The sequence below is a fragment of the Denticeps clupeoides genome, chromosome 4 (assembly GCF_900700375.1).
Source record: "Denticeps clupeoides chromosome 4, fDenClu1.1, whole genome shotgun sequence".
Lineage (NCBI taxonomy): Eukaryota > Metazoa > Chordata > Actinopteri > Clupeiformes > Denticipitidae > Denticeps > Denticeps clupeoides.
In genome coordinates, this window is record NC_041710.1 from 34,044,724 (window position 1) to 34,070,749 (window position 26,026).

Below are 26,026 nucleotides of genomic sequence, written 5' to 3' on the forward strand. Positions count from 1 at the left end.
ATACAATATGGATGACGACCAGATAATTTTTAATACAGGTGTTCCCACAGGTCAACTGTTATTTTAAGTCTGCAGTGTGTATTCTTTGGCATAGAGACAGTGCTCTACTACAAAGCAAATCAAGACGAACTTCAAACCATCTCTCAGCATTTTCATCATGGTTCATCATTTGAGCTGCACCATGCTGTCCAGTGCAGAAGAAATCTGTAATCTGAGTCTGTGTAAAATACCTTTCATGTCCAAATTACACAAAATATCTTTGAACAGGAACATGTGGAGTAATGAATTTGAACTGGACAGGAACAGGCCAGAATTCCAGTTCATCACACTGTGGGCACACGTACCAGGGCCAAATGTATCATAAATTTAACAGTTCATCTCTTCAGTGGCATTTCATTCAGACCAGATCAATCACATACTATTAATGATGCTGATGACAAAGGATCAAAAGCCCTCGCTTTGCCAACCATATTAGTGCAGCAGTGTAGAAACAGTTTCTGGAGGAACATTCAAACATGATCCAATGCTATCAATAGAAAAAGAGTTGTTCCATCCTGGCATGCATTCCACATTTTTGCCGTGTTGTTACAGCATTAATAAAGGTGAACAGAAGTGAACAGATGAGCTCATTCATGGGGTGTTGGTAGGCTAAAATAGTACAATTTAAACCCAGAACCTCATTCACTCCTGCTTGTATCTATTGATTAAGCAGGAAAGAAAAAAGGACACAGCATCAGCAGATGGTTTCCTGTAGGACTCAAGCACATTTTGTACAGACCTTTATTCTTTCCTCAAAATAAAGCATCAAGAAATAAATCAGCACATCTTGTTAGACACCAGTGGCTCTTAATTAATTGAGTTTTGGACTCAATTTGTCCAAAAATTGACAGTGGAAGCAAATATGTGACTCAAGATCAGAATTTACCCAAACAAGCTAAAGAGCCACACCATGGCAATCTACAGAGGGTGGTTAAAGTAAACACTGATAAAAAAAATCAGCCCTCCACACAGCTTGGTCCCTTGAGGAAAACCGGATGACTGCTGACTAGCATAGGGCAGTCAGATGCAGTGGAGGAGGAAGCACACAATTTACTAAAAAAATAAACATTGTTCCAACATTGCATAAATCATCGATCAATAAACAAGTTCATTCAAGGCAATATACCATACTAGTATTTTTCATTTTAACATGTGAAGAGGTTTCAGTAACAGGACTGAGATTGTGGTCTTGTGTTGTGTAGTGACTCATGCATTTATTATAATTATTTTTTAAATATTTTTCTGCTGTTTTGTCAGTGTCCTTCACCACAATCCATCCATCGAATCCAACACCAGCAGTGGGAATATGTCTGCCCAATCACAGCACTGCACAGTAAGGTCCATGTTTAACCATTCATTTCATGCCTTGTCAGCTGCCAGTGAAACAGGAAGACGCCTTCTCTTTGTCAGATCCCTGATAGGCCCAAGTGCACAAGGTCACTGTACAGCAGCAATTGTTGCACCCCGACATTTTCTTGTACTTACAGTACTTACAGACATGTCTTTGCATTGAATGATGGGATCAACCAGTCATTGCATGCTTTTTGCAGCATTAGAACTAAGTACAAAAATAAATAAATTGTAAATTGTGATAGAAAGGTACAAATGGATTGTTCCCATGAAGCATAGAACATTATTTGCATGCAGCTGTTGAATCCAGTCAGGGGCAGGTATGTTTGCTGCGTTTGTATCTGATGAAGCCTTTTCATGCCACCTCCCCATGATTTCAGTGCTTCCTTGCAGCCTGGTATTGTGTTGGAACCACCAGAGTGAACATTCTTGTTTAGTTGTTCCATGTATTCCTCAGTAAGACTTTGCCATGCTCCGTCTGAGATTAATCCTGCTCTGGGGTACAAGGGGCACAGGATCTCAGCTTTGATGGCCATATTGACCACCATGATCTGACTCGCACCAGTTGGGTTCAGTGCAAAAATTCCATACAGTATTATTTAATTCTCCACTGTACACAAAAATAAACAGCATGCATACCGAAGAACACATTAGGAAGCACAATATGAAACAATACAATACTGCGCAATACTGTGTTTATGCATGTGTCTTGGCTTGTTATTTTCAGCTGATTCAGTTTTGATTGTTTTGTTTGAACATGGAAAATATATTTCAGCTGATTTGTTGGCAAAGACAATTTGACATTTTCAAAATTATAGGGCCTGTAATTGTGGGCAACTAAATTTAAACATGGTTAGTGGAAGAACGGGAAACCCCGGTGGGATGCAAGGAGGCAGGTAAGTTTCCTCCAGTTTACTATGAGAACGAGAGCTGGCGTGAGCCGCAAAACCACACAGATAAGGTAGTTCGCATTTGAGGTTGAATTTGGGATGGGGAAGGATGAGAAGATTAAAGAGGAGATGAGATGAACATGTCTTACTGGTAGCAGGTTGAGTCAGAGCCGAGTCGAGTTGATGGATGTCAATCTGAGCAGCTGGCAGTGGCCATCTTGCCAATTTATAGGATGGAATCATGTGATAGATAGATAGATAGATAGATAGATAGATAGATAGATAGATAGATAGATAGATAGATAGATAGATAGATAGATAGATAGATAGATAGATAGATAGATAGATAGATAGATAGATAGATAGATAGATAGATAGATAGATAGATAGATAGATAGATAGATGATTGTGTAGTTTGTGAAGAGTGTTAATTTTTTTGTAGTTTTCTGTGTCTCTTATCCCATTTCTTATGCATCAATATAAATGTTATTTTATTGTCAATACATCACTATAAGAAATAAGCTGTGTTCAGTCACTTACCCTTTGTTAAAGCATGCACAATTTTAACCCTTAGCTTTCACCCATCAGTGTAATTTCTGTCATGCCTTATTTAATTAAGTCTGATCTCACCTCTTCAACAGGAAAAAATGTCCATGTCAGTTCATCATTGTTGATTTTGACCTCCATCAAATTGAACAATTAGTAAAGTTTATTTCCCAGTTATTCTTTTTTACCTGAAGAATGTGATTAATTGATTATGTCTGTGACATGTCCATCAGGAGGCTGGTCCATATTTCACACACCTTAGTTGGTTGCAGCTAATGTCTCATCTCTCTCCTCCTCTTTTTCCTCCAATTTTTCAGCAACATAGCTTGAGACATCAGAGACCTTTCGATCTGTAACTGGCTCCCCTGTGGCTTGCCGTGGACTGCAACCCCCTGTGGATGTAGACTCCTGTGCGGTGGGGGAAGGGCTTAAAGTGACAGATTCAGGTTCTAAACACAAGGTCATCTCGTCTTCCTGTGGAAAAAACAGGCTATCAGTTACAGTTAGGCTATACAGACCACAGTTGGTCCAAGACAAAGCCCAGCTATATGGAACTGATGAGCATGATCTGAAAGTGATGGTGCATACACTTTTAGGTAGTGCCAAATCCAGTCATGCTATCATGCCAGTTTGCTTTGAAAGTCAGGAATGCTGCTCAATTGTGGTGGATACTGTCTCTTTCACTCTCTGACTTGATTATTGGTCTTTGGTCCCTTATTGGTATTTAAATTAATAGTTTTTTTTATTGATCACAACTGCTATTACACTGAAACTTGAGAGACGCGTGGATACGCATCACTGACCTGCTTTTAATGGTATCATTTGTGAGTGTTGTGAAAATAAAACCCCATTAAAACATCAGAATTCAGTCAGCCAAACATAAGATGTGCAGATGTGTTTCTCCTTTATATAATAATGAAGACGCATTAAACCCCTTCACTGAAGTGATTGTCACATGTGATACACAGCAGCACAGCACACGGTGCACACAGTGAAATTTGTCCTCTGCGTTTAACCCATCACCCTGAGTGAGCAGTGGGCAGCCATGACAGGCGCTCGGGGAGCAGTGTGTGGGGACGGTGCTTTGCTCAGTGGCACCTTGGCAGATTGGGATTCGAACCGGCTACCTTCTGATTAGTGGGGTGGGGTGGTAGTAGCCTAGTGGGTAACGCACTCGCCTATGAAACAGAATCCAGCTTACTACCATTGTGTCCCTGAGCAAGACATTTAACCCTAAGTTGCTCCAGGGGGACTGTCCCCTGTATCTACTGATTGTAAGTCGCTCTGGATAAAGGCGTCTGATAAATGCCATAAATGTAAATGATTACGGGGCCATTTCCTTAACCGCTAGGCCACCTCTGCCATCACTGTCCATCATGATATTTATGTAGGGACTGTCTCTGGCTACGATGAATTTCATATCCCTGTCATAGGTCAGACCCCACACAGGAAAAACAAAACTGGATTAATATATATATATATTTTGGGGATTAATCTATTTTATTGCAATAACATTTTTTATTTATTTTTACAGCTCTAACAATGTTATTTGTCCTTTGTTAAAGTGAAAAAGATGTGTAAGATTAACTAGAAATGTATGTCTCAGACTACAAACTTTGTACCAACCTTCACCTCTTCCTCCTCCTGTGATTCAAGCAATGGTGAGTGTTCTGTACCCAAATCTTCTGCAGGAGGTATACCAAGACCCCCTTCTGCTACTGGCATACCCACATAGCCGCCAACCTCTGCAGGATAATCCTCCACATGACCTGGCCCCCAGAGGTCCACCAGCGGTGGATGAGTGGTTGGTGGCAGACTGTGGATGGTGCTGTTTGGAGTTGCTTGTAGGGACTGATTTGCACTGTGTAGTCTTTGTTCCAGTGACTGAAAGAAGAAATAAATTTTTAGATTTTTTAAAAATAAAGTTCATGTTCATATTAAAAATAAGGATCATATTCAGAGATGCCAGAAATGTGTACTTGTGTGCTGATAAGAAAAATTAAGCTTAAGTGATTTATTGATGCTATTGATTGGTTATGAGAGTCACTATTATCATCATTGTGCAGGATTTGTTTTTGTTTGTTACATAAGAGTCCTTTTCACCTGTATCTGTGTGAGCGTTTCATATGTGTGTGTGCATCCATTTCACCTGTATTTGTGTGAGCGTTTCATATGTGTGTGTGCGTCCATTTCACCTGTATCTGTGTGAGCGTTTCATATGGGTGTGTGCGTCCATTTCACCTGTATTTGTGTGAGCGTTTCATATGTGTGTGTGCATCCTTTTCACCTGTATCTGTGTGAGTGTTTCACATGTGTGTGTGCGTCCATTCCACCTGTATCTGTGTGAGCGTTCCATGTGTGTGTGCGAGTTTTCAGTTTTTTTTCTGACAAGTTAGGCCATATCAGGGCTCTTAGTTTTGTAAACTCAAAATCTATAGAAATCGAACGAGAATTGCTGGTGTCTTCCTCTTGTAAGACACATGCAGACATAGCCTGAGCTGGAGAGCAGCTCAGGCTATGGGAAGAGAAAGAGACTTGGTCGTGGAATGTGCAGCCATAACAACATCATATAACGTTGGTTATTTGTTTTCTCAATTGCTTATCTTGTATCTTGTATAAACAATTGGCGGCAGTCTTGCTATTCGCCTGCTAATTGTTATGGTTCTGTCCTTGTGTTGTTGCTAACATTATTCTGATTTGAGTCTACTGCCAGCTAAAGTGATGTTGGACATGAATTCTTCTCAGAAGCTCATGAAATTCTTGACAAAAAAATATTTATTATTTCTACTGGGTAGCCAAATAACTGGCACCCAAATAACTTAAAATTGGTGGTGGTATGGTAATTTCAGAAGTCTTACTACTGCTGGCCTTATGAAACACATTATGATATCATGAGATCTCATGGTGCATGATCTCATCACGGTACAATTGGTTGCAAATAATGCAATCTTTAAAACAATATTTTTAAAATCCTACTTACTGTATATCCAGTAAAATAGTAAACATAGTCATTTGAAAATTGTGTAGCATAGAAATAGTTATACCACACAGAAAATATTTTGCCTTATGTTTGCCTTAGCCATTTCTTAATTTTGGGTTTAGGCATTAATTAGAAGGGAATCAACCACACACATTATGTATTTTGAGAAAAAATGAAATGCAATTCTATCTGTACTAATGAATTCCAGGTTAAAGTATCATTTGTAAATTTCTTTATGTAGAAAATGCTTTATTAAAGTTAGAGTCCAGTGATGACCTCTGGCAGCCACAACCTTGAGTAGGACTAAGCATTTATGAAAAGGGAGAGAGAGAAGATTAAGGAATAATCTACACCACAGTAAAAAATCTAGAATGTAATTTGAGAGACCAATCTGGGTTTTGGTGGATGGTTGAAAATCAAGAAGATCAGTTTTACTTACTAAACCTGATACTTAACTAACGATAAACTCAACTGCTATTTTTTTTAGGGTGGTAGTAGCCAAGTGGATTAGACACTCACCTATCAAACAAAAAACCACAAAGTTCACAGGGTCAAACCCCACTTACTACCATTGTGTCCTTGAAAAAAGCACTTAACCCTGAGTGTCTCCAGGGTTGTAAGTTGCTCTGGATAAAAGCTGTAAATGTATATAAGATATTATGTAGCCAAGTTTGTCTCTGTCGAATACGTGCACTTTATGTCAGTATGTAACTTTGTTTAGCTGATCAAATGTTACATGTAGCACCAGGATCCGGAGAAACCTTATTTTGTTTCAATATGTAGTGTCTAACACGTTTATATCTGAAATGACAATACAGCAAACTTTAACTTCAACATATTACAGCCTGCTGGTAATACTGAGGACTACAGAGACAGCAAGCAACAAAGAAAACAATATTTTTATACCACCTGCAAGCCTGTCATGCTTTAATAGGCAGGCATTGTAATACAACTGAAAGGAGCATGTTTACGAAAAAATGGCAGTGGTTGGCCAAGTGGCAAAGCAAATGGACCGGTAATCAGAAGGTTGTTCCGTTTGGTGTGTTTGGCGCGAGCTGGTATTACTTCCTAGAACTTCCTGAATCACATCGGAATTAAGAATCACCTAAATTCACCAAAAACGTAAGTTATGGCTCCCTCACGAATCCCCTGTGCAGTGTGTGAAATGTACAGCTTGACGAACTCCGTCAGCAGTGCGGATTTCATCTGGAAAGTGTAGGAGAATAGCTGAACTGACAGAGAAAATAACCGAGGTAGAAGAGCGAATCCGAAATGTATATTTAATTAGGGAAACAGAAGTTTTAATTTACTCTTTTCTAGTCGCGGACGCGCACCAGCCCAGTCAACCGGTGAGTGTGTCTACCCCGGCGCCGGTACCAGTAGCGCCCTCCGGACAGCAGGGCAGTTGGGTGACGCCTCGGCGTAAATCACGCAAGCGAGCTTCCGTGGTTGCCCGCCAAGCTCTCCCACTACCTGTCCACCACTCACCGGTTCGCGTTCAGAACCGCTTCTCCAGCCCTCAGCGAGGCATCCGCTGGGTCCTACAAACCACCGACACTAGTCATTGGCGACTCATTATTTAGAAACGTGAGGATACCGGCACCAGCGAATAAAACCCTGTGTTTTCCTGGAGCCAGAGCGCCCGACATCCACGCAAATTTAAAATCGCTGGCAAAAAATAACCGCAGGTACTCCAGTATAGCGATTCACGTCGGCGCTAACGACGTCCGGCTACGCCAGTCGGAAATAACTAAAGATAATTTTATAGAGATACTTGAACTGGCTAAAACGATGTCGGATAAAGTAATCTGCTCTGACCCATTACCGCAGTTTCGGCGTAGCGACGAGACCTGTTGCAGGCTCCTCGATATAAATCGCTGGTTGTCGGAGTGGTGTCCAAAAAATTAATTACTGCCCAACATTTCGGGTGAAGCCTGGTCTTTTTGGGTGAGATGGCATCCACCCCAACTGGGTGGGCGCCACTCAGTTGTCTAAACTATTTGGCTCATAATCTTAGATTCAAAAAACAAGACCAGGCGGCAGACAGACGGGCTAAACCGAGCGTTTGCCATTTGCATAGAGCCACCACCCAGTGTTTACAATATTGACACTGTGTCTCAGATCATTTCTTCATAGCTTTTAAAATATGCCTCAGACGCAATAAACTCAACTCGTTATAGAGACAAATGGACAATTACATCAAGTACAGTGTAGAGGTTTATCAATACCTTACCAGATTTATCAACTCTGATATCACCGCCAGACCCCGCTGAACTCGACCAAGTGTCTAGAATTAACACTGCGTACTACATTAGATAATATCGCTTCCCTCAAAAGGAAGATAGTAAGAGATAAAAACTTAAGTCCTTGGTATAATGATCACATTCGCTCACTTAAGAAAACTGCCCGGAAATTAGAGCGTAAATGGAGTTGAAGTAAATTAACCGTATTCCGATGAGCGTGGAAGGAGAGCCTCCTCAACTATAAGAAGTCTCTTAGCGCAGCTCAATCAACGTATCGCTCCTTGTTAATAGACAAAAACTAAAATATTCCCAGATTCATGTTTAACACTATAGCCAAGATAACCAGGAATAAGACAGAAACGATTATTACCAGAAGCTCAAATAGCTGACCCCCGATTGGAACGCTTCAACCTTATTAAAGAGCATGAACTAATTAAACTAATCTCGTCGTCAAATCAATGTACTTGCGCTTTGGATCCGCTTCCTACAAAGTTCCTTAAACTAGTTGCACCCGATATTATAAATCCTATTCTAAAAATTATCAGTGTGTCGCTTAGCACCAGCCACATACCAAGTTCATTCAAGGTAACAGTCATTAGACCCCTGATTAAAAAGCCTGATCTTGAACGCAGTCAGATTTCAAATTATAGACCGGTATCCAAACTTCCATTTATATCAAAAATCTTTTTAAAAATCGTAGCACAGCAGCTGAGCGCATACCTAGACAGTAACAATATCTATGAAGTATATCAATCGGGATTTAGACCTCATCATAGCACTGGGACAGCGCTGGTTAAAGTGGTTAATGACCTGCTGTTGGCCTATGATTAGGGACTCATCTCACTGCTTGTCCTGCTTGATCTGAGTGCAGCGTTTGACACTATTGATCACGCTATTCTCCTTCCCAGGTTAGAGAATGTTGTTGGGATTAAGGGAACAGCCCTTGAATGGTTCAGATCATATCTGACTGACTGGTATCAGTTTGTAGACACCAATGGTGATACGTCTTCACATAGTAAAGTAGAGTTTGGTGTTCCACAAGGTTCTGTCCTAGGTCCATTACTATTTTCCCTATAGATGTTACCTTTAGGTAACGTCATCCGCAAACATGGTTGTAGCTTTCATTGCTACGCTGATGACACACAGCTGTATCTGTCAGCAATGCCAGCTCAGAGGCAGCAGCTGAACAGAATAGAGAATTGAAGGACATTAGACAGTGGATGCTTACCAAATTTCTTCTGTTAAACCCTGATAAGACAGAAGCTCTTGTACTTGGGTTTCAAGAAGCCAGATATAAACTGGCTGACTACATCATAACTCTGGATAGCCTTTCTATTTCTATAAGTAAAGGATCTAGGTGTCTTCATTGATGCAGGTCTCTTATTCAATTCGCATGTAGATAATGTAACTAGGATAGCATTCTTTCACCTTAGAAATATTGCAAAAATAAGAAATATCATTTCAATGCACGATGCAGAAAAGTTGGTCCATGCATTTATTAAATCAAGGTTAGATTACTGCAACGCATTACTGTCTGGATGCTCTAGAAGGTGCATGAGTAAACTCAAGCTAGTACAGAATGCTGCAGAGTTCTAACTAGAACTAGGAAATTTTACCACATCACCCATCAAATTTAGGATTGACTACAAAATCCTACTTTTGACTTATAAAGCTCTAATTGGTCTCGCCCCGCAGTAGCTGAGTGAACTTTTAGTTCTTTATGACATGCCACGCCCCCTTCGATCAGCGGGTGCAGGGTCACTACTGGTACCCAAAGTACAGCAGGTCACAGCTGGGAGCAGATCCTTCTCATATAGAGCTCTCATATAGAGTTGTGTAACGGCTTGCCAGTCAGTGTCCGTGACAGTCTCAGTGTTTAAATCCAAACTGAAAACAGATCTGTTTTCTCGGGCCTTCTGTTAAAGGCCCAGACACTCATTTCACTTCACTTTGACGCAGTGTCAATTATAAAGTCCACTTTATCACACAGTCACCCTGTTAGACACAGAGTGTTAAATTCACCCTAGTTAGGCTGTCCTAGTTAGGGTACCGGGCCACTGTAGCACCAATATACTACTATTACCACATATTTCAGTATCAGTCGTACAATGCCACCATCTGCCTCGCCTTCTGTTTTTCTCTGAGACACTGAATCAAGTGCACAGACTAATGGCAGACTCCAGTGAAGAGACCAGCAGATAAATCCTAGTTTCTGACAACTGCTAAACATCGATGACTCAGCATGAGACGAACCAGAGGGGCAGTGGTGGCCTACCGGTTAAGGAAGCGGCCCCGTAATCAGAAGGTTGCCAGTTCGAATCCCGATCCGTCAAGGTGCCACTGAGGTGCAACTAAGCAAAGCACCGTCCCCACACACTTCTCCCCGGGCGCCTGTCATGGCTGCCCACTGCTCACTCAGGGTGATGGGTTAAATGCAGAGGTATCACAAGTGACATTCACTTTACTTTACTTTACAGAGGGTCACCACAGCCACCACCACTGTAACATCTACAGCTTCAGGGATCTTCAAATAACGTCATAATGGACAGACCATGACACTGGACTACACTCTGGACTTCTTTTCTTATTGGACAAATCATCACAAACCCTGCACTGACACCATTTGCGGGCCTTCTACCCTGGAAGGGGGTCCCTCTCTGTATCACTCCTTCCCAAGGTTTCTTCCTTTCTTTTTTCTCTCTCCTAGAGTTTTTCCTTGTGTGAAGAAGGGTCAAGTGTGGGGGGTTGTCAACTGTAGGGCTTGTCAAAGCCCATTGAGACATACTGTATTTGATTTTGGGCTATATAAGAAATAAATGTTGTTGTTGTTGTCAGGTTGAATCCTGAACTGCCAAGGTGCCACTGAGGTGCCACTGAGCAAAACACTGTCCCCACAGTGGGCGCCTTTAATGGCTGCCCACTGCTCACCAAGGGTGATTGGTTTAAACCAAAGGACACATTTTGTTGTGCACACCATGTGCTGTGCTGTGCTTCACAATGACAAACACTTTACTTTCACATTAATACAATATTAGCAAAGCTGTTGGTTTTAGTATTAGTAGAGATTTTCTGGAGAGGCCAACCATATGTTTAATAGTGTCAAATAGCAACAAACATTTCTCAACCTTTCTTTTGTGTTCACTCCAACCTTGGCACAGTCGTTAGTGGGCCAGTAAGAAAGACCATCAGTGAGTCTCCAGGAGCAAGATTAGTAACTGTCATGCAGCAACTACTCATGCTCACAATACTGTGTTAGTTATGCCAGCTATTCATTTGTACCTGTTGCTGTTGCTGGAAGTGCAGTAGCTGTTGCTGGTGGTAATGCTGGATCTGCTGTAACTGCTGTAGCTGCTGTAACTGTAAATGACTTTGCTGCTGTAATGTGATTTGTTGCTGCTGCTGCGCCAAGAATTGAGTGGTCACATTCTGGTCATAACCACCCTCACATGACATTCCTCCAGCCATCACATAGGATCCAGCAGCAGGGGAACCGACACCGGATGGTTCATTGCTGATTGGTTCCCAGGCATCAGAGGATGAGAGGCAGTAGAGACCCTGGGAGACATAGTTGTGGGGCCATACCTCTGCAGATGAGTGATGTAGAATCTGATCTGAGATAGATGAGGTGATGGTGATAGATACAGGTCAGGTGAGAGGACAAAGAATGAATAACATTAGAGTAAAAAGTTATAGGATATAAGATATATAAGAACACTCAAATAGTAAGTGAGAGAATAATTTTAATAAACCTAATTAATGTCTTTATATTAATTTGAATCTAGTATAATCATAAAATAGAAAGTACTGTAGCATGATCATTTAATGTCAAATATCACAGAGATGTGTATTATCTCAAAATAGGTGGACATTGTTAAATTACCTTGCAAGAAAAGATTATTTTATTGAATGTCTTTTTTTGGATGCATGGTTTGTTTAACGTTTTAACCTTGTATTGGAGCGCTATAGGATAATGAAATAATGAATAACAATAATAATTAATTAATGGTTCTGTTTGTTTAGTTGAAATCCCTTGACCTTGGGTCCCTCAGGTCACCACTAAGAATTAATGCTCAGATTGCTAAAGCTCTGGGCAACCAGAAATTAGATTCTTTGTTTACTGAGTGGCATGCTGAGTCTCTTTATTTCTCTAGCTTACTCTCTCTCTCCCTTTCTGATGTGTCCATACTCTCTGATGTCTCCACACTTATCATGCTGGTCGTTTGTTAGCAGATGAGAGAAGATGATGATGATAGGAATTAATTGTTCTTCCATAACAGCTATCTTGTTCTGATTTGGTAGTACTGGGTGGTAGTAAATGGTGGGTAAGACCAGGCTACTACTACCTGTGGCCGAGCAAGGCCCTTAACTCCGAGTGTCTCCAGGGAGACTGTCCTTGTAAGTACTGATTGTAAATCGCTCTGGATAAGGAAGTCTGATAAATATTGTAAATGTAATATGTTAATTTAGAATACATACATCAGCATGGTTGAAGATTTGGTTTAAGTGTCTGCCATAGAGTTTATACAGTTGAAAAAACATGAAACACAGCAAAGCCACTTTAAAGTTTCAAATGCATGATGGGATCGATCACTTTTATACCTCGACTGGTGATGCTCTCTTGATTTGTCTCACTCAGGTGGGCCACACTGCCCTGATTAGAACCAGCACTTGTGCTTTCACCATCCATGGAACTCCATGCTAATAATGTAGCTTCTGAGATGGCAAACTGCTGCAGAACACCTGCAAGATTAAAGGGCACATATCCGTCACAAATTGTCACGTCCGCGGGCTGACGGGGGAAGGAAGTGCAGAGACGGGCCATACTGGGCAAATGGGATTTAATAGACACAAAACTGCATGAGGGCCAAAACCAGGGAAACACCAAAAAAAAAAAAGAACAACAAGAACAGACCCACAGACGTGTGGTGATTGCCAGCAAATGAAAATATACATAATTAACAGATAATTAACAGATTCAATGTCACTGCATTCAGGTTTTATGGGAGTCCCGATCCATTAAGCCCAATTGGTGCCAGATGCAATAGATCGGGACACCTTAATATGATGCATGGGCACCTGCTGTGACAGCCCCATGGCCCTATGGCATCACAGTACACCCTCCCCCCCACTGGTGATGCGCTATCGACCTGCTGGGGAATGCCTGGGCAGAGGGGTGTGGAGTCCAGGACCGGAACTGGAGGGATGAATTCCCAGTGACGCAGGCTTGGCAGTGCAGTTGCTGGTTGGCGACTCGCCGTTGCCCTGTTCCACCAGCTTAACCCCACATAGCCATCTTCCTCCTCGCTGCTCACCTCTTCACAGATTCAGAAGTGGTGGGGAATGACGCAGCACTTCTGCCCCATCAGGAAATGCACAGTGGGTGGCGCACACAATGGGCCATTCGCCCACCAGTCAGCCTCGTCTTCGCTGACGTCTATGGGGTCTGCGTTCTCCCAGTCCACTTGGGCATTGGCGAGGATCCTGCTGAGGTCCACACTGGTCAGCACGTGCGCAGTGGGGTACACATGTCTCCCTCGGTGCTAACCGCATCCTCCTGGCTGTCTCTCCAAGCACTCACCTACTGTGAACCCACTTCCATGTGTCTGGGATCACCACGGGGTCAGTCGCACATTGTGGCGCAATCCACACAAACAGATGGCATCGCTCTGTCTGGTCGTGGGGGTCGTATCCTCATCCTGGCGTGTCATGCCGCGGAACGCCCCGACCCCATGAGCTGTCCTCCAGCGCTCCTTGCTGGCGGCCACACTCATCGCGACTGGCGGTGCACTTCTTCATAGTCTTCTTCTTCTTAGTTCTTCTGCACTTCTTGTATGGGCTGTGACATTCTGTCACGAAAATGAAATTTTTTATTCATTAGGGATTTATCCGATTATTTTTTTATGGTGAAAGTGCGTGTCCCGTTCTTTTTCCGCCTGCGCATTTTGTGCTACAGTATTACATATTACAACCCTCCCCCTGCACTGAAGTGTCCACTTTTTCATGAGCTCAGATCTGATTAATTATTATTCAGTAATTATTTGAGTAATTAACTATATATAAACTATGATGTTTACCGTGATATTTGATCTTTGATCAGGAATGACCAAGACTGGTAAACCAGAAAGCACTTCCAGTGCAGGGACAATGCAAAAAGACCCCACCACTCAGAGCAGCTCAAGCAGTCAGGCAGCAGAGAAGAAAACGTGTGCCCTTTGCTTGTCACGTCCATGCGGGCATGACGTGACGGGTGAACGGAGAGGAGGACGAAGAGTGACGAGAAGACGTGGAATGAAGGACGCTTTCACCTGACATCATGAAACCGGGGTTTAATTGGTGAAGCACAAGACAGGGGAGACATCCGAGACGTAGACACTGGTGAACACGGAACATAACGTTAAAGACCTGGCAGCGGACAGAAAACGATTAGGGAACATTTCACATGACAACAATGACACTCCGGTCCGGATCCCATTTCAGACCGGATCGTGACATTGGTCTTTGGAAGTTGATGTCAAGAAGTTTTCCGAACATTTGTCTAATGTCCATGCCAAGGAATCTTGTGAACAGTGTGGAAACTATGGCTACAGGCTTCAAGGGTTTTGTTGAGTCCCCTTCTGACGAGTTGTTAGCAGAGTTAACAAAGGAGCAGCTATTGGGTGTAGTTGACTTTTATGGCATTCTCATTGCCAGCGCTGATAGAAAGCTGAAGGAAGTTTTGGTCTCAGGTACTGTGTTTAGGGCATGACGTTACACATTACCCAGAAGCAGTTCCTTTATGGTCATTAAAGGCTAAATCGGACACAATGACAAACATGTACTAGCCATCTTTATTGCAACATATGTGTACCAAGAACCAAGTACCAATCATGACACGTTTGAAGATAAGTCAACCTTCCCATCAGCACTTTTTACAACCTTTATCTACATTTTCCCAAACACACCAATCTCTTAAATGAATATTTAACAGCATCCAACAACAACTTCTTAATAAACTAGGATTTTGGGGTAGACTACCCGTAATCCGCAGCAACATAGGGATTATTCTGCCCACGATAGTTGCTGTTTCTATCTATCGGAATTGTATGTTTCTGGAACAGTCCAAAAGTGGTCCAACACTCCCTGAACACATGTGGAAAGCAGCATAGCTTAAATGTCTATATATCTGAGATGAAGTCTGACCTCTCTACCTCTTGATCTCGCCTGCACAACCCTAGATGGTGTTTTCACCTGGTGAGGCACCTTCATTTGGTTCAACTGGCTGTCTCTTATCCTGTGGCATGTCTTTTGTAGTAGAAGCCATTTGAGAAGCACTGCAAGGAAGCTGTGTTGGTTGGTCCTCAAACTGCAGCTGTAGTGGTTCAGCTCGCAGATGATGCCTATTCCGCCGCAGCACTGCGCCTCCTTCCGTCTCCACTAAGTAGAACCTTGGCTCTGTGCATTTGCCTATAATTGTTCCGGGGGGACTTCCATCCTTTCTCTCCATCCAGCTTAAGCATACGGGCTTGAGCTCACCTTGGTGCTCTTGTAGTAAAGCAGCTCCAGTGCTGTAGCTTCTGGCATCCGCACTAATGAATGGTTTCCTGCTGGCCTCATAGTATGCCAGTGCTGGTGCAGACACAAGTGAAGATTTGACCTTTGCAAAAGCATTTTCCTGTTCCTTGCTCCAAATCCAAGTGCTCCCTCTCTTAAGCAGGTCAGTGAGTAGGTGTAACATAATGGAAAGATCAGGCAAGAACCTGCCCAGAGAACTGACAAAACCCAGGGTTTGACATAGCTCCTTGACATTAGATAGACTTTGCATCTCAGTGAGAGCCTTCAATTTGTTTGGGTCAGGTTTCAGATCTTCTGAGATAATTACATGACCAAAGTATTGAAGGTCTGCCTGGCGCTTGGCTTTGTTTAGCTTCAAGCCACTGTCTCTCAAAACAGCATTGAGATGTCTGTCGTGATCTTCTGTCGTTGCTCCATAAACTAATATGTTGTCATCACTACAACGACTCCTTGATCCTTGAGCAGTGTGGACATCAGCCTCTGGAAAATATCTGGGGCTGAAGTGATTCCGAAAGGAATTCTGCAAATGCAGAAATGACCTACAGGAGTTATAAAAGTAGTCAACTTTTGGCTGTTTGGTTCCAAAGGAATCTGCCAGAACCTGCACAAAGCATCGAGGTTAGAGAACACTTTTGCTCCAATTAGTTTTGGAGCAATGTCTTCTAATGTGGGCAGTATATATCTCTCTCACTTCACTACCTTGTTGAGATGTTTCAGGTCAGCATACTGTTTTTCTTCTCCACAGGAACCATTGGAGCACAACAATCCGTAGGCTCGGTGACCTCTTCTATTATGCCCAAGTTCAGCATGTGTTTCAACTCCACCTCTACTTTTGGCAAAAGAGGAAATGGAATATGACTTAATGTTGTTACCACATAAGGCACAGCATCTTCCTTCAGCTAATTTTTTACTGGATTGCATTTAAATAGACCATTGTCTCCAAACACTCCGTGGAGCATATTAGCATCGACAACGTTAACTCTTTTAACAAGGCCCATCTTTTTAGCAATGCTTCTTCCAAGTAAGCTGGGAGGGTAAGATCCTTTTATAACTGTAACCCAGTACTTTTACTGCTGTCCTTTATACTCACTTGTGGCTTTTTTGCCCAGACACTGCACTTGATCCCCTGGACTGGTGAGGGAGGGACTGGTGACTCAGGCCTGACCTTAACCAAACATGGCCGTTGTGTCAATTTCAGAAATGCAGCTTGTGACATAACGGTGACCTCTGCTCCTGTATCTATTTTGAATACTACTGTACTGCCATTTACAGGTAGCTCCACAATCCACTATTTTTCAAGATCAGGCTGTATTATCATATTTGGTGTGTTTTTATTCACTGATCCCAGGAAGAACAGGTCCTCACCATCAGTCATGTTGCTTGATGTAAAATACTCTTCCTTCAGCATTTTTGTTTGACATGCTGCTTCTAAATATCCTAATTTCCTGTATTTTCTGCACTTTTTATTTTTGGCTGGACATTCCGCTCATCCCTGCTCTTGCCTGTGTGGAGATGGCGTCTCCCTCACTGCACCGCATTCACTGTATAATCTGCTCGCAGGCTTGCATCCTGTTGCTTGATCTGTTCACACTGGCACGCTATCTGAATAGCTTTTTCTAGCGTGAGATCCAGCTCCATATACAACTTTTGGGAAGTCTCCATATCTAATATGCCAATCACGATTCTGTCTTTAATTAGTTCCTCTTTAGTTCACAGTACTGCACCAGCTCATACAGGCTTTGGACAAAAGCTTCGACAGACTCACCTGGTTTTTGTGCTTGTGAAAACAGGCTCGGTTATGTATGATATTCCTTTCTTGGCACGAAATTTGCAATCACCCTGTCGTAGTCCAACCCTTTTCCTTTTGGCCAGTATCGTCTCTTTCGTACACAAAAGACTCGTAGATAGCATCCGCATCTCGACCCATGACGTAAAGGAGTGTATTAAGCTGCACTTCACCGCCTTCCCTGTCCAGCTTTGTTGCCACACAGTAGCGATTGAAACGCTGCCACCACAGTGGCCACTAGGTCGGACGACTGAAGTCAAACAGTTTGGGTGGTCCCAATCACTTTACTTCACACATACAACCACTTCTGACACAGGACGAACGTGTACTAGCCATCTTTATTGCAACCTAGAACAACTTGTGACTATAGAAGCCTAGTAAACCCAATCATGACAAAGTGCTAACCTTCCTCAGTCGTAAGGAGCATTAGAGCATTTTGACCAAACTCTGAAGTCCATGCTCCGTACTTATTGCCCAGCTTCGCCTAAAGAATGGGATGAGGGTCTCCAACTATTTCTATTTGCCATTTGTGAAACTGTTCAGGAGTCCGTGGGATTCAGTCCTGCTGACCTTGTATGAGGTTAATTCGGATTTTTAAGGCATTGTTTGGTGATGTTCCGTCATGTACTATAGTATTGAAGTATGACACTGATGTGGATGAACATGCCCTAATCAGACAGAACCCGTACAGACTAAATCCCACTAAGCGTACGGTAATGCAGTCTGAGGTAGATTATATGTTGGAACATGTCACAACCTTTAGGCATGACGAGGGTTTAATTTGTGCAGAACAGGACAGGGAAGACATCCGAGAAGTTGGTTAACATGTAACACATCAAAGACCCGATGGCGAACAGAAATGAACAGGGCAGCTTTATACACTTATATAAGAGTAACACCTTCCTGACTGGATCATGACAGTACCTCCCCCTCCTAGGCACGACCCCAGGCAAAGCAGTCCACGAAGGAGGGAGGGAAGTGCATACACTGAGTCTAAATGATTCGAGTGGACGATTAGATGAAATGAAGAGACCAGATGAGAAGAGAAGAACGGCTTAGATGGATGGCAAATGAATGAATGACTGGTCTGGTATTCATGATGGATGAGTGGCAGTAGTGCTGTGCAGACGGTTTCAGGTCAGTGTGGTACCGGCACCTCATCCGTCAGCCGCAGGCGCCCACCACTCACGGTCAATCTCCGGCTCGCCCCGCTGAATGGCCGCTCCTCACCTTCAACACCATCAGACACGGACTAAGAGGCAGGGGTAGGGAGCCTGTGGAAAATGAAGCCAAGGCTGGCCAGGGACAAGGAAGGTGGTGACGTCCTTCCGGTGAGTCGCAGCTTCTTTGCGGGTTGGGTCTTTCTGTCACAATCTTTAGGCATGACGAGGCAGGTGAACAAGACGAAGAGGTGACGAGATGACGACGTAGAAGGACACAATCGCATGACGTCACGAAACTGGGGTTTAATTTGTACAGAACAGGACAGGGAAGACAGCTGTTCTCATTCAAAATATTTTTACCACCTATGACAGATGTGGAATTTCTACTTCATCAGTTGGACAGAGGGGACCTGCTGGCTCCACAACATCATAGCGAGATGAAACTGTACTGATTCTCACTGCCTGACAAGAACAGGCAGTGGTGGCCTATGGGCAGTGGTGGCCTAGCGGTTGCCTCGTAATCAGAAGGTTGCCGGTTCAAATCCAAATCCGCCAAGGTGCCACTGGGGTGCCACTGAGCAAAGCACTGTTCCCACACACTGCTCCCCGGGTGCCTGTCATGGCTGCCCACTGCTCACAAGGGTGATGGGTTAAAAGCAGAGGACACATTTCATTGCCCGACCTGCAGGGTGATATTCAGGAAGCAAGAATGTCATGATCTCACTATAAGTGATGCTGCTGACATTGGAGTTGAAAGTCCACCTGAAGCCAGTTAATCATATTTCCAATGAAATTGTGCAGCATTTATCAGTGTATCCATGTTGAAAATGACTGTTCTTTTTATTGTATCAAATTTCATCAAGTTTCAAGTTTCTCTGTAACAATTTTTTTTCAGTCTCTTGAGCACTCATGTCAATCCGGGAAGAGGTTTTTCTTCTGAGGATGAGTTCCCTGGTTAACCCAGCACATCATCTCAGGTAATGTTTCATTTAATCTTGCTTCTATTGTGTTGATTAACATTATATATTTGTTAAATATTTTAACCCATCTGTTATGTTGCGGGTCAAATTGACCCATTTTAAATTTCAAATATTTAAAAAAAATAGTTAAAAGTATTTTTTCAGTATGAAACTACTTGTGCTTGGCTTAATAACAGTAATCAACATATAAAATAAAAATGGTTCATTTCACATATGTGCAACCCCCCCCTACATGTTACTATTACACAGATACTGTTCGGGTCAATTTGACCCGGCAGTCAAAGTGGAGGTTAAAGTGACCTCATCTGTAAGTGCAAGAATGCAGGTGTTATGACTTTTGACGGGAACCTTTTCTGTTCCCGTGGGTAAACTCCGCCCACACTCAATAGAGTTTGCCCACGGGAACAGAAAAAGTTCCCGTAGGCAAACTCCACCCACACTAAGTGGAGGATGTGTCTGAAGATGAAGACCATCTTGAGGTCAATTCTGAGTCTGATGATTCTGATTATGAGCCAACTGAGGAAGCTTCTATTCATATTCCTCCTAGCAAGGAATTTACATCAAAAAATTGTGAAATACAGTGATCTTCATCCCCAAATATGCGTCAGGCAAAACTGTCTGCAGAAAACATAATAAAGACAGTGCCAGGGCCCACTAGGATGGCAGTGACTCGTGTAACAGACATCAAGTCAGCTTTTGAGCTTGTCATGACCAACTCAATACAGAAAATCATTCTTGAAATGACAAATTTAGAAGGCAGGCGTGTTTTGGGGGAGAAGTGCATACATGCATATTTGGGAGTCCTCATCCTGGCTGGGGTCTACAAATCAAAGGATGAATCAACAGCCAGTCTGTGGGATGCAGAGATAGGCAGGGCTATATTTCGTGCCACAATGTCTCTGGAGACTTTTCACATTTTCTCCAAAGTAATCCGATTCGATAATCGAGAGACAAGGAGTGTCAGAGGGGAGAGAGACAAGCTGGCAGCTGTTAGGACAGTGTGGGACAAGTGGGTAGAGCAACTTCCTCTACTCTATAACCCAGGCCCTAATGTCACAGTGGATGAAAGGCTAGTGGCATTCAGAGGTCGCTGCCCTTTTAGGCAATATATGCCTTCCAAACCAGCCAAATATGGCATAAAAATCTGGGCAGCATGTGATGCAAACACCAGCTATGCATTAAACATGCATAAAAATAATTTTTTTAAATCATCAATGTCATGTAAAACTATTTTGTTTTATATGTAGGTATTTCCAACATACATTTAAAAAGTTTAAAAATGCAGTTTTTATGAAAAACAACTGAATTATCCTCATTGAACCATGATATTGATTGAAATGGTTAGTAATGGAGTTAATAATGAAATATAAATGATGTTTATTGGGAATTTTTGGTTTCTGACACTTTTGGATAAGTAAACATGTCCCGGGTCAAATTGACCCAGGAACATTATTGGTGTTCCTAAGAAACGAACATAACAGGAGGGTTAATCGTGTATAATATTCTCATATCAAGTTTCTTCGTATTCCATGAAAAATGTGCTGGTTTACTTTTCAGGATAGTCAAAGTTATGCCAGGGGTGTTCCTGGATGGGAGATGGTGGACAATTTGCAATGTACTTAGTCAACCTGAACCGGACCGTATCAACATTGTCATGCAAAGAGACAGATGAGATAGTCAGGCTGTATTCCTGTCTACATGCCATGGACAAGGTTCCATGCAAATCTAAAAAGACCAAATTGATAGGACCATGGAGAGCTTCCAGGAAATGCAGTGGCTCTGCTCCTTGTCAGCAGGTGGCTGAAAGGTGACCAGACCTAGAGGGGATTAACCTATTACATATTTCATATGTATCATACTTATCATTACAGTTATGTTGTAATGCATGTTATCACACTGTTTCAAACTCTTTAGTTACAAATGAAGACAGGTAGGTTAGTATAAATGGTCAAATTGTGAAGTGGGGTCATACTATATATCAGTGGTATATTGCTTATACAGTTTAAGTGGTACATTTTGTCCTGCTATTTCTGTGTCATCCTCATATCAGCAGGGTCCTCCACGACCATCAATACCCCCTGGCTGGTCCTTGTATGAGCACCATCAGGTACCACCATTCCCATCTACTGCCTCATCCTCATACCAACAGGGTCATATGCCACCAACCTGCACACATAAATCAGGGCCGACCTTTCTGGGTACGTGCAGACCCTGTCTCCGCATGTCCCCTCTGACGCTCCACACAGAGAGGCGGTCACAGAGCCTCCGGCGACAGTTCACGGCACCCCTGTCTGGTGCCTTCTGGGATCATGCAACCCATCTCACTTTACGTCTCTGCTGGCAGAGCAGCCAGCTTCTCTCCCTGCACCGTGCAGGAAGGCGGTCCCGGAGCCTCCGGTGACCGTTCACGGCACCCCTGTCTACTGCCTTCTGCGCACATGAAGCCCCTCTCACTGCATGACCCTGGTGCTAGTGTGGGGCCTTTGCAAGACCATCTGGCTAGCCGTTAGAACAAGCAGGTCCTCTTCCTGCCTGTCCCAGCTTGGTCCGAAAACGGGGAAAAAGGGGGAAAACAGAAACAAACCCGCAGGTGTGTGGCGGTTGCCAGAACTCAAAACACAAACAGGTTCATAAATGAAAGTCAAACTCATGACCGAGTCCACAAAAATGTCGGAGACGCCAAAGGGCGGAACAACATTGCTTTTATCCGCTGTCAGAATTGGCTTCAGCTGTAGACAGCACCTGGAGCCAATCCTGACACGTGTATGCTTCAAATTTGTAAAGTGAGTTCTGTGAAGTACTTTATAATGTGTACATCCAAAATCCAATTACATCACAGAAAGCAAAGACACACTTGAAGGAAGAAATGTGCAATTTAGCTGTTTTTTTGTTGTTTTTATTAATAAAAATGTCCAAAATATGTTTACTGTTTATTGGTGTTTGTATACAGTGTCATGTGTATAATATTTGTAAAGAATGGTTAAAAATTAGTGAAGTTGGCATGAAGTTCCTTTTCATTGTTTTTTTCTTCTCCCCTTTACCCTTATCCCCCTGCCCGCAGCAGTCCCTTTTGCCCCATCTCGTAACATCATTACAATGTTACAAAATGTTACAACATCAGAATCAGACGTGATGTTACAATATGTAAATCCAGTTATGGTGAACTGAAGTTGAACTAACAAACAAAGATAACAAGCATTCAGCACTGTGATCTCACTGTGACCGGAATTGATCTCTTCATCGATGGTAACTTAAGCACGTTGTAAGTCGCTCTGGATAAGGGCGTCTGCCAAATGCCGTAAATGTAAATCTATAAACGCATTATGAACCACAAATAATAGTGTTACTGTTAAATACATGTTAATCTGTGTACAAATGTAACTCTGTCACGACTACGGACTTACGAGGGAAGGAAGCGCAGAGATTTGACATACTGGGAAGGGGGTTTTATTATAACAAACAATAAAGAAATATAAATAAACAATGACGCGGTGGCCGAAAACAATTTAACTTAAATTACGAACATAAACTAACCCGTAGGCGTGTGGCGATTGCCAGAACTCAAATTACAAACACTGTTATCAACTGAAGTTCACGAAAATGCCGGAGACCCAGAAAGGGCGGAAACTTCCGGCATTTATGGGGCGTCAGGATTGGAGTCAGGTGTGGAGCCCAGCTGCAGGCCATCCTGACAGAGCCCCCCCTCCAAGGGCTACGTCCTCGGAGCCCCAGCAGTACCATCAGTGGAGGCGGCGGGGCGGACGGCGGCAACCACAGGGCTCCTGCCCTGCTGTATCCTCCCCTTGGAGGACCCGGTCCCTCGGGCTGGCTCCCCGGCGTGGTCAGGCGTGGCGGCCCCGGACCCTCGGCCTGGCTCCCCGGTGTGGTCCCGCTTGGCGGCCCCGGACTCCCGTACCTGCACACAATAATCAGGGCCGATCCATCTGACACGTCTTGTGTCACTCCCTGCACCGCACAGGGAGATTGTCCCAGAGCCTCCGGCGACTGTTCCAGGCACCCCAGGCTGGTGCCTTCTGGGACTATGCAGCCCCTCTCGCTGCACGGCCCTGGTGCCAAGGGGGGGGCATTGCCAGACCATCCGGCTAGCCCCTTCTGCGTCCGTTGGGACAAGCAGGCCCTCTTCCTGCCTGTCCCAGCTGGGTCCTCATGCCTACCCGGGGGCTCTATGGCGCTCCACCCCTCTGGAGGCGGATGCAGGCCCATGCCTGGCCCGCCCTCCTCACCGGCTACCGGAGGACCCAGCTCAATCGCTTCCCCACCTACCCTCCCCTCAGGAGGAGCCCCCAACCCGAACTGCACCCCCCCAAAAAATTCTTTGGGGGAGCACCCCCCCCGGCTGGACTTAGGGGTACCTTGGGGCTCGTCCACCTCGCCTTGGACCGGTGCAGTCAGGTTGGGAACTCCCTCCCTGGGGTTCGGCTCTGCTGCTGGGTCACCATCTGGTGGACACAAAGAGGGGAAGTGGGGGTGACATACGGACACATAGGGGCAGAGTTCGATCCCTGGCTCAGGCTCTAGCCGATCAAACTCCGCCCTCAGTGTCTGCTGGACGTCCCGAAAACTCCTGTCTGTCTCGCCCTGCTGCCAGAGGGCTGCGCTCCAGCCCCATGCTGACCCAAGCAGACACGCGAGGATGGTGGTGGTCTTATCAGTGTCTGCTGCCCCACTGAAGGGTCCCGGGACAATTGGGCTGTCCCACACGGGGCTGGGCTCATGGGTGGAGATGGTGGTAGGTGTGTGGTGTGGAGGGGGGTGGACGTCTTCTCCAGCAGGTGTGGGCACTGGTGCTGCGCTGCCATTTCGCTGGGGAACGTCCGGGCTGAGGGAAGGCGGGTTGGCGACTGGAGCAGGAATGGAGGATTCCCTGCGAGGCAGTCCCGGCAGCGCAGTTGCTGGCTGGCGACCTCCCGTCGCCCTCTTCCACCAGCTTTCCTCACACTGCTGGGAGGGACGTGGGTCTCCACGGACCTCGTGACGATCCTGGATGGGCGCGATGGGCGGAGCCATCCCGGCACCGACTGCCCAAACGGCGTCATCCTGGTCATCGTCCGTGTCAACCTCGTACCCCCGGAAGTCACATGGGTCATCACGGACGCCGCGATGATCTCGGACGCGCACGCTGGGCGGAGCCATCCCGGCAACGACCGCCCACCGAAAATCCACGTCATCATCGCTTTCGTCATCCGTGTCCTCCCACCGGTGACTCCGAGAGTCGTCCACCCTGCGGACATCCTGGACCCATGGCGCGATAAGCTCCCATGGGCAGTACTCTGGCCATTCGGGCTGGAGCCTGCCCACCTCCTCGCTGGAGGGACGCCGCCGTTGTCGCTTCTCACCCCCCTGGAAGTGACGTGGGTCCCCACGGACCTTGCGACGATCGCAGACTGGCGCGATGGGCGGAGCCCAACTCTCGTCTCCCGTGCTCTCGTCGTCATCCGTGTCGTCCCAGTCCACAGGGAGCCTTGCCAGCAGAGCACAGAGTTCTTGGCTCGACATGCCGAAGATCGTGGGGGTCGCATCTTCTGCGCTCGCTGCCCACGTCACTTCCTCGCTGCTGCCGACGCCAACGTCCTCGCTCCGCCCACTCACCCGCCGACGTTGTGGTTCCCGGGGGTGAGGTCATCATGCGGCGCCGCGTACCACGGCTTCTCGGGGAGAAAACGCTCCACCAGAATGGGTGTCGCGTCTCTCCCCTGCCGTCCGCGTTCGCCGCGCCGGGCTGCGTCCTTCGCGGCGTTTCTTCTACTCTGTTTTTTACCTCTGCGCTTTTGGGGAGGTCTCCGGCATTCTGTCACAACTACGGACTTACGAGGGAAGGAAGCGCAGAGGTTTGACATACTGGGAAGGGGGTTTTATTATAACAAACAATAAAGAAATACAAATAAACAATGGCGCGGTGGCCGAAAACAATTTAACTTAAATTACGAACATAAACTAACCCGTAGGCGTGTGGCGATTGCCAGAACTCAAATTACAAACACTGTTATCAACTGAAGTTCACGAAAATGCCGGAGACCCAGAAGGGGCGGAAACTTCCGGCATTTATGGGGCGTCAGGATTGGAGTCAGGTGTGGAGCCCAGCTGCAGGCAATCCTGACAAACTCAAACTTAACTTTTCTTAATGTTTTAGGTTGTGAATTCTTCTCTGTGACAAAGTGTGATTTCTGGTGAGTAGGCAATAATAACTACTTCAGCATCAATGAATAAGGCTGGCAACAGATGTTTTTAGTGTATTAACAATGATGCAATGATAATAATACAAGAAACATATAGATATTCCTATAAGAAACCATTTAAATCTTAGTATACACAAGCAATTGCTGCACCACCTCACCTTTAGGAATAACCATTTGACCATTTTTCTTATTGGAAACACAATTATTTGAGTTGAAAACATAAAGGCCCACTTGCATGCACTAGGTGGAACAGTTCATTGGTCTCCGGGGAAATGTTACAGAACTTTGTGAAGGGCAGCAG

At 44.5% G+C, this 26,026-nt stretch overlaps 2 protein-coding genes across 7 annotated transcripts in view; one reads left to right on the top strand and one right to left on the bottom strand.

Annotated features, from left to right (window-relative positions):
- clcn1b (chloride channel, voltage-sensitive 1b) overlaps positions 1–21,594 on the top strand; it is a 69,652-nt gene extending 48,058 nt beyond the window's left edge. The window contains exons 22-23 of the mRNA XM_028975178.1: positions 19,444–19,525; positions 21,579–21,594. Coding sequence (XP_028831011.1) covers positions 19,444–19,488 — 45 coding nt within the window. The 3' untranslated portion in view covers positions 19,489–19,525; positions 21,579–21,594. The remainder of the gene's footprint in view (positions 1–19,443; positions 19,526–21,578) is intronic.
- The window catches only part of fam131bb (family with sequence similarity 131 member Bb), a 37,301-nt gene continuing 13,840 nt past the window's right edge, over positions 2,566–26,026 (bottom strand). For all 6 annotated transcript variants that reach the window (XM_028975184.1, XM_028975185.1, XM_028975183.1 and 3 more), the window contains 4 exons: positions 12,648–12,788; positions 11,328–11,659; positions 4,452–4,709; positions 2,566–3,299 (listed from right to left, as the gene is read on the bottom strand). In XM_028975184.1, the coding sequence (XP_028831017.1) occupies positions 3,084–3,299; positions 4,452–4,709; positions 11,328–11,659; positions 12,648–12,788 (947 nt within the window). In that variant the 3' untranslated portion in view covers positions 2,566–3,083. The remainder of the gene's footprint in view (positions 3,300–4,451; positions 4,710–11,327; positions 11,660–12,647; positions 12,789–26,026) is intronic.